At 38.0% G+C, this 13,386-nt stretch overlaps 1 protein-coding gene across 1 annotated transcript in view; it reads left to right on the top strand.

Moving 5' to 3' along the window:
* The window catches only part of LOC131996194 (uncharacterized), a 78,506-nt gene extending 65,458 nt beyond the window's left edge, over nt 1–13,048 (top strand). Inside the window, exon 2 of the mRNA XM_059365656.1 lies at nt 12,878–13,048. Coding sequence (XP_059221639.1) covers nt 12,878–13,048 — 171 coding nt within the window. The remainder of the gene's footprint in view (nt 1–12,877) is intronic.
* The last annotated feature ends 338 nt before the right edge of the window (nt 13,049–13,386 follow it).

Genomic DNA, 13,386 nt, shown 5'->3' with positions numbered 1-13,386 from the left:
TGGTATCACTTCTAACAATTGTGAAATCGGTCCATGATTTGATATTGCTGCCATATAAACCGATCTTGGGTCTTGACTTCTTGAGCCTCTAGAGGGCGCAATTGTCATTCGATTTGACTGACCGTGGCAAGAGCTCGGCAAATGCGATCCATAAGATTCGGCCCGGCCGAACTTAGCACGCTCGTACTTGTTCTTAAGTTAATTTTTTTAAAACCCTAAATCTTTAAAAAAGGGGAAAAATGTAAAATTTACAAAAATATTTTTTTTAATCAACTTATTTACCATTTTTACACAAATTCTGACTTTGATGAGCTAAAACTTAGCACCTACAAAGGGTAGAACACTTTTCAAACATTCATTTCACAGCCTGAACAGTTATATTTCATATGTCATTTAAATCATTCAGTTATCTTAATTGGTTCAAAAGATAAGATTTTTGTTACGAAAAAACTCAAATTGCGCCGCTGTGCTTTGGTTAGAACACTAGTTTCACTCATTGTGTTCACCAGGACAGGTAACTGTCTGATCGGGAAACATTTTGTTCGAGTACAGCCGAACCGCAGACATCTGCTTTTCGGATTAGAGAGAAAATTTTTTTAATTTTATCTTGGCATGCTCCCGCTGCCATATAACTCTTTGCATGTCTAAATACGACTTATTTTTAAACAAAAACTTGCTTCTCATCAACTTTAGTCTGACTATATTCGTTTTTTTTTTATGCCTTGCCATCTAACGTCATTTAACAAATCGTCATTTTAAAGCACTAAAGAAATACGTCCTTCAGCAGCAAACAAATGAATACAATCAAATTCTATAGAATATTCCATATCATAAGGCATTCAAGTTGTCATTAAACGCAAAAATCCACAAATGACGAGAGTCCGTAACAATTGCGCTTTGGCGAAGCATCAACATTTCAATGACGGTCGTTTTATCTTTTCAATATGAAAAAAAAAAGAAGAAAGAACACTAAAAATAGAAATGATTCTTTTGGTAGAAGATTTACGCATGAAAGCTTTGCTTTACACCTGAATGATTTTATTTAATGATATCATCAATGATCAACCACTATAGAATCTAACTTGATGTGGGCTTAGCAGCATCAGATATATGCTGCTTCTTTTTATAACATTTTTTCTGTATTTAAGGGTCAAAGGTTTTGTCAAAGAAATTAATGAAATTTATAATTAATTTTATTTTTTGTTCATTGATACAAGGTGGACTCAATGGTCTAATGCCTACACACCATTGAGATTATGGACCTATTAATACTTTGTAGTACTTATTGAGTTCTGCTCCAAGAATATATCAACATATTCTTCTTCACTGCACCTGATCCTTTTCAAGTAAGTCAACATTGTAGTTGTATGTTAACTGTCTTGACATACAACAAATTCTACTTCAAACAGACAAGAAGTGAACCACGCTTAACACGTGTTTGTCTTACACAACATAAAAGTTAATTATAATGAGTAGGTGGGATTTCAGGGAGTAATAATTAATAAAGCACCCCAGGAAAGAAGAAAATTAATGTAGAAGATTTGAGAAAAAACATATTTAAAAGATAATGTTATTCTTTTGTACTGAGCTAACTTGAATATAAGAATATGTCAACACTCCTTAGTTTTATGTTATTAGGCTAGAAAATCTGATAAAATTCTTAATTTCATTGTAAAGTACCAGGACAAATGTTTTCAAAAGAATGTGTTTCAGGCTTAACGGGTTAGCAAGCAGGTGAATTACACTAAACTACAAACATAAGACTTAATAATTTACATGAGTTACACCGGAAATATATTTTTTAACCGAACCAACTAAAATCGTGGTAAGTTCTGACGGCCGAATCTTTATAATCCCCCCACCATGGCTCGCAATTCCTTACACGGTATCTCTTTATGGGCAAACAAAATATAATGGATAAAAATTGCCATGCTGTTAGAGCTATATCCGGTATTGCACCGATTTGGACGATACTTGATTTGGATGTTGGATACCATAGTAGATGTCATTGTGCAAAATTTAAGCCAAATCGAACAAGAATTACGCCCTATGGTGGCTCAAGAAGTAAAATCGGGAAATCCGTTTATATGAGAGCTATATCAATTTATAGGCCGATTCGGATCAAATTTGGCTTGGATGTTGGCGAAAACGTCGTTGTACAAAATTTCAGCCAAATAGGATCTTGAGCGTTTTAAACAAAGCGATATCGTTAGCGCTGTAGAATCGATTTGGTCTAACGCCATTGGTTCTGATGGTTTTGACCCTAGATTTTTTAGTATAATTCTACCCTTTATTCTTCCGTATATGTGTCATCTTTTTAACAATATTATGTTAAGGAGTTGCTATCCACAGTCTTGGAAACGGGCAAGGATAGTCCAAATACCAATGAATAACCAGGAATTTAGGCCAATAGCAATACTTCAATACATCTCTAAGATATTTTAGACTCTAGCCAACTGGAAAATATCAGGATATATTGCAAATAATTCGCTGCTAACAGATTTTCAATCTGGTTTCCGGCCAAAGCATAGTTGCATTACTGCACTTTTGAAAGTAGTTGAAGATGTAAGGTGTGATATTGACAGCGATAAAGTTACCTTTCTTATTCTTTTAGATCATTCGAAGGCATTTGATGCCGTTGATCCCAATATAATTTGCCTTAAACTGAAACATTTATTTAAATTTTCTGAAAGAACAACAGATCTTTTATTTTCGAATAGAAGCCAATCGGTATGTGTTGATAGCCGATGTTCTAGTTATCTTCCAGTCTCAAGAGGTGTTCCACAGGAGTCTGTATTGAGCCCATTCCTTTTTTTCCTTGTATAGCAATGACCTTCCTGGACAGTTGTGTAACTGTGGTATTCATATGTTTGCCGACGACGTACAGCTGTATATGAGCTCCTCGCCGGAGAGGCTGATCGATGGCGTACTTCGCCTTAATAGTGACTTGGATAGGATAAACACATCGGCAAACGCCAACGGACTACTTTTAATCCAACAAAGTCAAAATGCCTTGTAATCGGGTGACAATGCCGCCCAATCTTGATGTGGCAATTGCTGGAGCCCCAATTGAGATTGTTTCATCTGCAAGAAACCTTGGGTTGGAGTTTGATGATAGACTTTCATGGAAGAATCATGTCAGTATGACAGTGGGCAGGACCTACGGCGTTTTACGAAACTTGTATATGAGTCGACAGTATACCCCTTTGTCAATAAGAATGCTTTTGACTAGGACTTTTATTCTGCCGAAATTTTTATACTCTTGCGAGGTTTTGTACGGTTGTGATGAAACTCATAGGAATAAATTGCACGTGGCCTTTAACGATGTCGTTAGATACACTTTTGGTTTGCGTAGATGAAACCGGGTATCTGACTTTGCCAGACAAGTATATGGTGTCTCATTTAACTCGTTCCTTAAGAAACGCTCGTTGCAAATGATCCACAAGATAATTTATACCAATAAACCGTCATATCTGGCTTCTGTATTGCGTTTTGCCAACTCTACCTGAGGTAAATAAATAACACAAATATGGAATAATCCTCCCAATAGTATTCAAATTATAAGTAACGACAATTCAAATCTTCGATTTATAATCATTTTAATTAGTTATTGGTATTGTTTTTCTATAACAATTTATTTATTTATTTTTTATCAGTAACTTTGATTAAATTGTTAAATTTTCTTCATAGTTTCTTTATCTCTTTTTTATACCCTCCACCATAAGATGGGGGGTATACTAATTTCGTCATTCTGTTTGTAACTACTCGAAATATTCGTCTGAGACCCCATAAAGTATATATATTCTTGATCGTCGTGACATTTTATGTCGATCTAGCCATGTCCGTCCGTCTGTCCGTCCGTCCGTCTGTCTGTCGAAAGCACGCTAACTTCCGAAGGAGTAAAGCTAGCCGCTTGAAATTTTGCACAAATACTTCTTATTAGTGTAGGTCGGTTGGTATTGTAAATGGGCCATATCGGTCCATGTTTTGATATAGCTGCCATATAAACCGATCTTGGGTCTTGACTTCTTGAGCCTCTAGAGTGCGCAATTCTTATCCGATTGGAATGAAATTTTGCACGATGTTTTTTGCTATGATATCCAACAAATGTGCCAAGTATGGTTTAAATCGGTTTATAACCTGATATAGCTGCCATATAAACCGATCTTGGGTCTTGACTTCTTGAGCCTCTAGCGTGCGCAATTCTTATCCGATCAGAATGAAATTTTGCACGACGTGTTTTGTCTGTCTGTCGAAAGCACGCTAACTTCCGAAGGAGTAAAGCTAGCCGCTTGAAATTTTGCACAAATACTTCTTATTAGTGTAGGTCGGTTGGTATTGTAAATATCCATATGGGCCATATCGGTCCATGTTTTGATATAGCTGCCATATAAACCGATCTTGGGTCTTGACTTCTTGAGCCTCTAGAGTGCGCAATTCTTATCCGATTGGAATGAAATTTTGCACGATGTTTTTTGCTATGATATCCAACAAATGTGCCAAGTATGGTTTAAATCGGTTTATAACCTGATATAGCTGCCATATAAACCGATCTTGGGTCTTGACTTCTTGAGCCTCTAGCGTGCGCAATTCTTATCCGATCAGAATGAAATTTTGCACGACGTGTTTTGTTATGATATCCAACAACTGTGCCAAATATGGTTCAAATCGGTTCATAACCTGATATAGCTGCCATATAAGCCGATCTTGGGTCTTGACTTCTTGAGCCTCTAGAGTGCGCAATTCTTATCCGATTGGAATGAAATTTTGCACGATGTTTTTTGCTATGATATCCAACAACTGTGCCAAATATGGTTCAAATCGGTTCATAACCTGATATAGCTGCCATATAAGCCGATCTTGGGTCTTGACTTCTTGAGCCTCTAGAGTGCGCAATTCTTATCCGATTGGAATGGAATTTCGCACGACGTGTTTTGTTATGATACCCAACAACTGTGCCAAGTATGGTTTAAATCGGTTCATAACCTGATATAGCTGCCATATAAACCGATCTTGGGTCTTGACTTCTTGAGCCTCTAGCGGGCACAATTGTTATCCGATTTGAATGAATTTTTGCACGAAGTATTTCGTTATGATATCCAATAACTGTGCCATGTATGGTTGAAATCGGTCCATAACCTGATATAGCTGTCATATAAACAGATCTGGGGATTTGATTTCTTGAGCTTCTAGAGGGCGCAATTCCTATCCGATTTGGCTGAAATTTTGCATGACGTATTTTATTTTTACTTTCAACAACTGTGTCAAATAAGGTTCAAATCGGTTCATAACCTGATATAGCTGCCATATAAACCGATCTGGGATCTTGACTTCTTGACCCCTAGAGGTCGCAATTATTATCCGATATGCCTGAAATTTTGTACGATGGATCCTCTCGTGACCATCAACAAACGTGTTTATTATGGTCCGAACCGGACCATATCTTGATATCGTTTTAATAGCAGAGCAACTCTTTTCTTATATCCTTTTTGCCTAAGAAGAGATGCCGGGAAAAGAACTCGACAAATGCGATCCATGGTGGAGGATATATAAGATTCGGCCCGGCCGAACTTAGCACGCTTTTACTTGTTTAAATTATTTTTTAACCTTTTTTACTTAAATATTGTATCAGTAACTTTGCTTAAATGGTTAAATATTTTTATCAATTATTGTTCTATTTAAATGAAAACTTGTTGAAGTCATTGTATTTATCAATTTACCAACTCATGCTTTATATAAGATATTGTCTTTTGTATGGGTTTTATCATAATAAAATACAAATACAAATAATGCAATAAAATGGTAATTTGTTAACCGATTTTCTTTGAATTTGACGGGAAGGATTTTCTTTCAACATTACTGGTTAATTTCGTAGAAATCGGTTCAGATTTAGATATAGCTGCCATATATGTATATCGCCCGATTTTCACTTCTAGAAGAACAGCAAACGTTTTTATTGATTAATCTTCCCAAAATTTTGTGCAGCACTTTCCCCGACGACTTCCACAATGTCTAAGAAGTTTGCTAGAAATCGGTTCAGATTTAGATATGTTCGTATATATGTTCGTTCGATTTTGAGAAATATTGCAATAAAGTTCTTATTTGTCAATCGATTCTCTCAAAATTTTAAAGGAAGGATTTCCTTATGTCTTTTAATATTACTGGTGAATTTCAGAAAAATTAGTTTAGATTTACATAAATCTGTCATATATGTATTTCGCCCGATTTTCACTTTTAGGGTCACTGCAAGTTATAACAATGGTATTGGCGAATATTACCAAAATTGTGCACAACTCTTTCCTCGATGCCTACCACAATATCGAAGAAGTTTAGTCAACATCGGTTCCGATTAAGATGTAGCTCCCATATATATATTCGTTAGATTTTGGCTAATTTGCAAAAATGTTTTCATTTGTCTACCGTATTTATTCAGTTTGAACATATTTGCTTGAAATTTGATTGTTTATTAACCCATCCGAAAACATCCGAGCAGAGGTTCATCAAAATTGGTTCAGAATTTGATAGAGCTCCCACTTTATACTCAAATTGTAGGTGAAGGGTATTATAAAGTCTGCACCTCCCGACTTTTGCCTTTCCTTACTGGTGTTTCGATGATTGTTTTTTATGAATTTTTTATACCCTCCACCATAGGATGGGGGTATACTAATTTCGTCAATCTGTTTGTAAATCCTCGAAATATTCGTCCAAGACCTAATGGAGTACATATATTCTTGATCGTAATGACACTTCAAGTATATCTAGCCATGTCCGTCCGTCTGTCCATCCATCCGTCCGTCCATCCGTCCGTCCATCCGTCCGTCCGTCCGTCCGTCCACCCGTCCGTCCATCCGTCCGTCCATCCGTCCGTCTGTCCGTCCATCCGTCCGTTCGTCTGTCCGTCTATCCGTCCGTCTGTCCGTCCATCCTTCCGTCTGCCTGTCTATTCGTCCGTCTGTCTGTCGAAAGCATGCAATTTCTCAAAAGAGTAAAGCTAGCCGCTTGAAATTTTGCACAAATACTTCTTATTAGTGTTGTTCGGTTGGGATTGTAAATGGACCATATCGGTCCATGCTTTGATATAGCTGCCATATAAACCGATCTTGAATTCTTGAGCCACTAGAGGTCGCAATATTTATCCGATTTGGCTACAATTTTGCATGATGTGTTTTGTTATGATTTCCGACAAGTGTGCTAAAAATGGTCTAAATCGGTGTATAACCTGATATAGCTGTCATATAACCGATCTGAGGTCTTGAGCCTCTGTAGGTCGCATTTCCAATTCGATTTCGCTGAAATTTTGCATGACGTATTCCGTTATGACTTCCAAAAACTGTTTTAGGTATGGTTTAAATCGTTCCATTACTTGATCTAGCTTTCATATAAACCGATCTGAAATCTTGACTTCTTGAGTCATCAATTCTAATCCGATTTGGCTAAAATTTTGCATGAGGTGTTAAAAATAATTGCCAAGTATGGTTGACATCGGTTCATAACCTGATATGGCTGTCACATAAACAAATCTGAGGTCTTGACTTCTTGAGCCTCTAGAGAGTGCGATTCCTATCCGCAGAAGTGTTTTAATACATAACTATATATTCAATCTCAATATTTTACTTCACAAAAAAAGACAAAACAAGTAAAAGCGTGCTAAGTTCGGCCGGGCCGAATCTTATATACCCTCCACCATGGATCGCATTTGTCGAGTTCTTTTCCCGGCATCTCTTCTTAGGCTAAAAAGGATATAAGAAAAAAGTTGCTCTGCTATTAAAACGATATCAAGATATGGTCCGGTTCGGACCACAATTAAATTATATGTTGGAGACCTGTGTAAAATTTCAGCCAATTCGTATAAGAATTGCGCCCATTGGGGCTCACGAAGTAAAATAGAGAGAACGATTTATATGGGATCTGTATCGGGCTATAGACCGATTCAGACCATAATAAACACGTTTGTTGATGGTCACGAGAGGATCCATCGTACAAAATTTCAGGCATATCGGATAATAATTGCGACCTCTAGGGGTCAAGAAGTCAAGATCCCAGATCGGTTTATATGACAGCTATATCAGGTTATGAACCGATTTGAACCTTATTTGGCACAGTTGTTGAAAGTAAAAATAAAATACGTCATGCAAAATTTCAGCCAAATCGGATAGGAATTGCGCCCTCTAGAAGCTCAAGAAGTCAAGTCCCCAGATCTGTTTATATGACAGCCATATCAGGTTATGGACCGATTTGAACCATACTTAGCACAGTTGTTGGATATCATAACGAAATACTTCGTGCAAAAATTCATTCAAATCGGATAAGAATTGTGGCCTCTAGATGCTCAAGAAGTCAAGACCCAAGATCGGTTTATATGGCAGCTATATCAGGTTATGGACCGATTTAAACCATACTTGGCACAGTCGTTGGGTATCATAACAAAACACGTCGTGCGAAATTCCATTCCATTCCGATAAGAATTGCGCACGCTAGAGGCTCAAGAAGTCAAGACCCAAGATCGGTTTATATGGCAGCTATATCAGGTTATGGACCGATTTAAACCATACTTGGCACAGTTGTTGGACATAATAACAAAACACGTCGTGCAAAATTTCATTTCAATCGGATAAGAATTGCGCACTCTAGAGGCTCAAGAAGTCAAAACCCATGATCGGCTTATATGGCAGCTATATCAGATTATTAACCGATTTGAACCATACTTGGCACAGTTGTTGGATATCATAACAAAACACGTCGTGCAAAATTTCATTCTGATCGGATAAGAATTGCGCACGCTAGAGGCTCAAGAAGTCAAGACCCAAGATCGGTTTATATGGCAGCTATATCAGGTTATGGACCGATTTGAACCATACTTGGCACAGTTGTTGGATATCATAACAAAACACGTCGTGCAAAATTTCATTCCAATCGGATAAGAATTGCGCACTCTAGAGGCTCAAGAAGTCAAGACCCAAGATCGGTTTATATGGCAGCTATATCAAAACATGGACCGATATGGCCCATTTACAATACCAACCGACATACACTAATAAGAAGTATTTGTGCAAAATTTCAAGCGGCTAGCTTTACTCCTTCGGAAGTTAGCGTGCTTTCGACAGACAGACGGACGGACGGACGGACGGACAGACGGACGGACGGACATGGCTAGATCGACATAAAATGTCACGACGATCAAGAATATATATATACTTTATGGGGTCTCAGACGAATATTTCGAGTAGTTACAAACAGAATGACGAAATTAGTATACCCCCCATCTTATGGTGGAGGGTATAAAAAATGTGCTGACAGTTCCCTCTAGTGTAACTTAAATTCTTTGGTTGCTTAGTGTAATTAGCTCTAAGCATGTTACCTGTCTTCACTGCTGTTTGCAATTCTCATTTAAAACACTCCGAAGAGCTCGACCACACTGGAGAATGATACCATGAATAATGCATACACTTTGCAAACATTTTGCAAAGTACCCAAAGATTTCTATCTAAGGTAAACCTTTCGTAACATCCGTTTTCACCTCTACTTGTCTTGCCTGAATATCTCCTATACTATGGTTTTAACGCAGCAGGTATTTGCTGGAATGCCATATTTGTTGTGTGGGCTTTTTGTTGCTGCTCTCGGTTGTTTCGGATTATGAATATTTTAAATGGCAATTAAAAAATACTCCAAAGTAAACTCCCCAAAAAGGAAATGGCAAACAAAACATTAAAAAAGCCACAAAAACCACTCACAAACACACACACACATACACACGAACGCAAACATATGTATGTGAGTTCTCGGAAAAAATACCATAACAGCGAAGGGGACCAACTACTGCTGGCCAACTACTTTGCAAGCATCATGAGAGATACAAAATGGAAACCGGAAACGAATACAAAATAATATGAATTATTATTTCTTCATGTTGTTTAGCAAAGCGTGCACCAGAGAAAACAACAAAGTACATTAAATCTAAACATAATAAATGAGGTTTATATATTCCGTTCATTGAAATGCCATGGCACGTGTGTGTGGGTGTGTATGGGTATATGAGGCTGATTCGAAAGTTGCAAGAATAATATACAATTTTCAATACTCTCATCCAATATAGACTTCTGTCAATCCATATATCTCGATTTCCCCCCAAGAGTCTTGTTTCCTTGTGCTTTTCTACTCTCTGCACTTGCTATTAAAATTGTGGACGAACCATCATCCAATTTCATTACAATATATACACAAGTACAACCCAATACACAAGAATATAATTTAACAAAAAAAAAAAAAAAAACCACTAAAATTTGTTGTAACCCAAATAAAAATCCTCATTAAAAATATACACTAATGCATGTACATCTGAGCGTTGTCAACCAGTCTGTCAGTCGTTATGATGAGATGGTTAACCCTTAATATCACTTGGTATTGCTGCTTATATTGGTGCGCCCTCACACATTGGGGGCAGAATTTGTAAATGATTTTTTTTTTTTGTAACAAGCTCAAGAAGTCAAATCGAGAGATCGGCATATTGGGTTGCCCAAAAACTAATTGCGGATTTTTTAAAAGAAAGTAAATGCATTTTTAATAAAACTTAGAATGAACTTTAATCAAATATACTTTTTCACACTTTTTTTTCTAAAGCAAGCTAAAAGTAACGGCTGATAACTGACAGAAGAAAGAATGCAATTACAGAGTCACAAGCTGTGAAAAAATTTGTCAACGCCGACTATATGAAAGATCCGCAATTACTTTTTGGGCAACCCAATACATGGTCCGATGCCAGATAGTTCGGCGTCCACGTGTATATCTGATCGGGCCGCCCGCTACCGCATCGACATCGTCTCTAGTACATTCAGTACCATGAAATCTTCCTCCTGAGGTCTTCGCTGCACCCGGCCGAGGCCTATTTTATTCCCTGATTAGATCCATCGGTGCATAAAAAAGGTCCCGGGAAGGGTGGGGTACCATAAGCTCAGAGATCCGTTCTCGCAAAAACACATCCAACCCATCAAAAGGGAAGTACACTTCCCTTGCATATAATTAGTCTCAGTGCTTATAACATGCCGCCAAGCTGCATCCATGGCAAACAGCAATCGAGGACGCAGGTTCCGACGCTCTTATTCCTCTAATTTGCGGAAACGTATCTTCCGAACTGTTGCGGTATGGTGCACACTCTCATTACTCAATCAAACACCCCAATCATCAGAGAGGACTGGGGTACAAATGTTATTCCCTCAGAATGGATAAAGGGAAATAATGGTCGCAATTACAACGACGGTTAGCCTAACACAGTCTATAAACTGAAGAGGAATAACGCGATAAACGCGATGCTTCAGCGTATTTCGCATGCACTTGAGTCCATTTTGCGGAAGGAACGGGCGCGCTTCCGACCGGGGCGTTATTGTGCCGCACATATTAAGTCCTTGCTCTCTCACATATAAAAACCAGTAAGGAAGGGCAAAAGTCGGGCGGTGCCGACTGTATAACACCCTACACCTAATTTATAAGTACAATGTGGGAGCTATATCCAATTCTGTACAAATTTCGATGGACCTCGGCGAGCAAATATGTTCAAACTGTAATAACTACGGTTGACAAATGACAAAATTATTGCAAATTACTTAAAATGTGACGAACATATATGTGGTAGCTATATCTAATTCTGAACCGATTTCGAGCATACTTCTCAGATAATGTGGTAGTCGTCGGGGAAAGTGTTTTGCAAAATTTTGGCAAGATGGGTCAATAAATGCGCTTGCAGTGGCTCTTGGGATGAAAAAATCTGGCGATATACATATGTGACTGCTATTTCTAAATCTGGGCCGATTACTATGAAATTCACCAATGATATCGAGAGTTATAGGAAAATCTTTCCTACAAAATTTCGAGAGAATCGGTTAAAAAATGGGCACTTTCTTGCAATATTTTTCAAAATCTGACGGCTATACCTATATCTGAACCGCTTTCGAGCAAACTTCTCAGATACTGTGGCAGTCGTCGGGCAAAGCGTTTTGCAAAATTTTGGCAAGATGGGTCAATAAATGCGCTTGCTGTGCTCTAGAAGTTAAAATCAGGCGATGTATATATATGAGAACTATACCTAAATCTGAACCGATTTTTCATAAAATTCACCAGTAATGTCGAAAGTCAAGAGAAAATCCCTCCTGCCAAATTTCGTGAAAATCGGTTAACAAATGACCATCTAATTGCATTATTACTGCAAATCGGACGAACATATATATGGGAGCTATATCCAAATCTGAAACGATTTTTACTAATTTCACTAAGCTTCGTCTCTACGCCGAAAATCATGCCTGTGACAAATTTGAAGACAGTCGGACGAAAAGTGGACCTGTATTTTGTACACAAATGAACACGGACAGACAGACGGACACAGCTTAATCGAATCAGAAAGTGATTCTAAATCGATGGGTCGGGCCTATCCCTCTTCCTTCTGGGTGTTACAAAGTAAAGTTAATCCAAATTTGCCCATGAATATTCCATTAAGCAACAGAGGCAAACCTCTCACGTATCCATGAGTGTTGTCCGATTCAAGTCTAAATTCAACGATAAGGGACTTCCTTTTTATAGCCGTGTCCGAACGGCGTGCCGCAGCGCGACATCTCTTTGGGAAGAAGTTTTTACATGCCAAAATCCTCACGAATTTCGTTAGCATTAGGTAGGGCACCGCTGAACATGGCGGACATGCTAACCTCTGCGCTATTCCTCTGTTATTATAATATCCCCACTGTGCAACCCATTATCTACACCTCGTCCTCTTTCTGCGTCTTATTTGTTTTTCTTCATGCAACATATCAAGGGCGTATGATTGTGTGAGTGAGCAGGGTTATTTGCGTGAGTGTTTTTTTTTAACAATTTTGTTTTTGTTTTGTCATTTTAGTTGTATTCGCGGTTTTGTTATCACCGAATGAAAGAGCAAAGCGAAGAGAACAAATGTGTAAACTCAAATGAACATTTTTTAAATGTTACATCGGTTTGTGCTCTTCCTGTCATTGTAGTTGTTGTTCTTACTGGTGCTGCTACTGCCGTTATACCTACCATTATGTGTTAATGTATTTTTGTGGTACCGTTTTAAAACATTTGTTGATTATGTTTGCACGATGTAGCAAGTGCATGTGTGTATGTTTGTGGGGTGTGTTTAATTGTGCACGGAGGATGGGTATTTGTGTTGATGTTGTCACATTGTTAGTGTTGTTTTTGTAGCTGGCGTGTGGTGTCTGTTTGCACAAACATTTCTAAATGAGTTGAGCTAAGTCGATGGAGGTACTCGCCTATAATGAGGCAGCATAAAAAATGAGAAAGGAGGGGTCTGTTTTAACACTTTCTTTGGGGTATTTATTTAACCCAGTTAGAAGAATGCGTGTAGCACACTTTCAATGTGGTTGATGA

This window comes from Stomoxys calcitrans, chromosome 3, assembly GCF_963082655.1.
Source record: "Stomoxys calcitrans chromosome 3, idStoCalc2.1, whole genome shotgun sequence".
Taxonomy (NCBI): domain Eukaryota; kingdom Metazoa; phylum Arthropoda; class Insecta; order Diptera; family Muscidae; genus Stomoxys; species Stomoxys calcitrans.
This window is presented reverse-complemented; position numbering and strand designations above follow the sequence as displayed.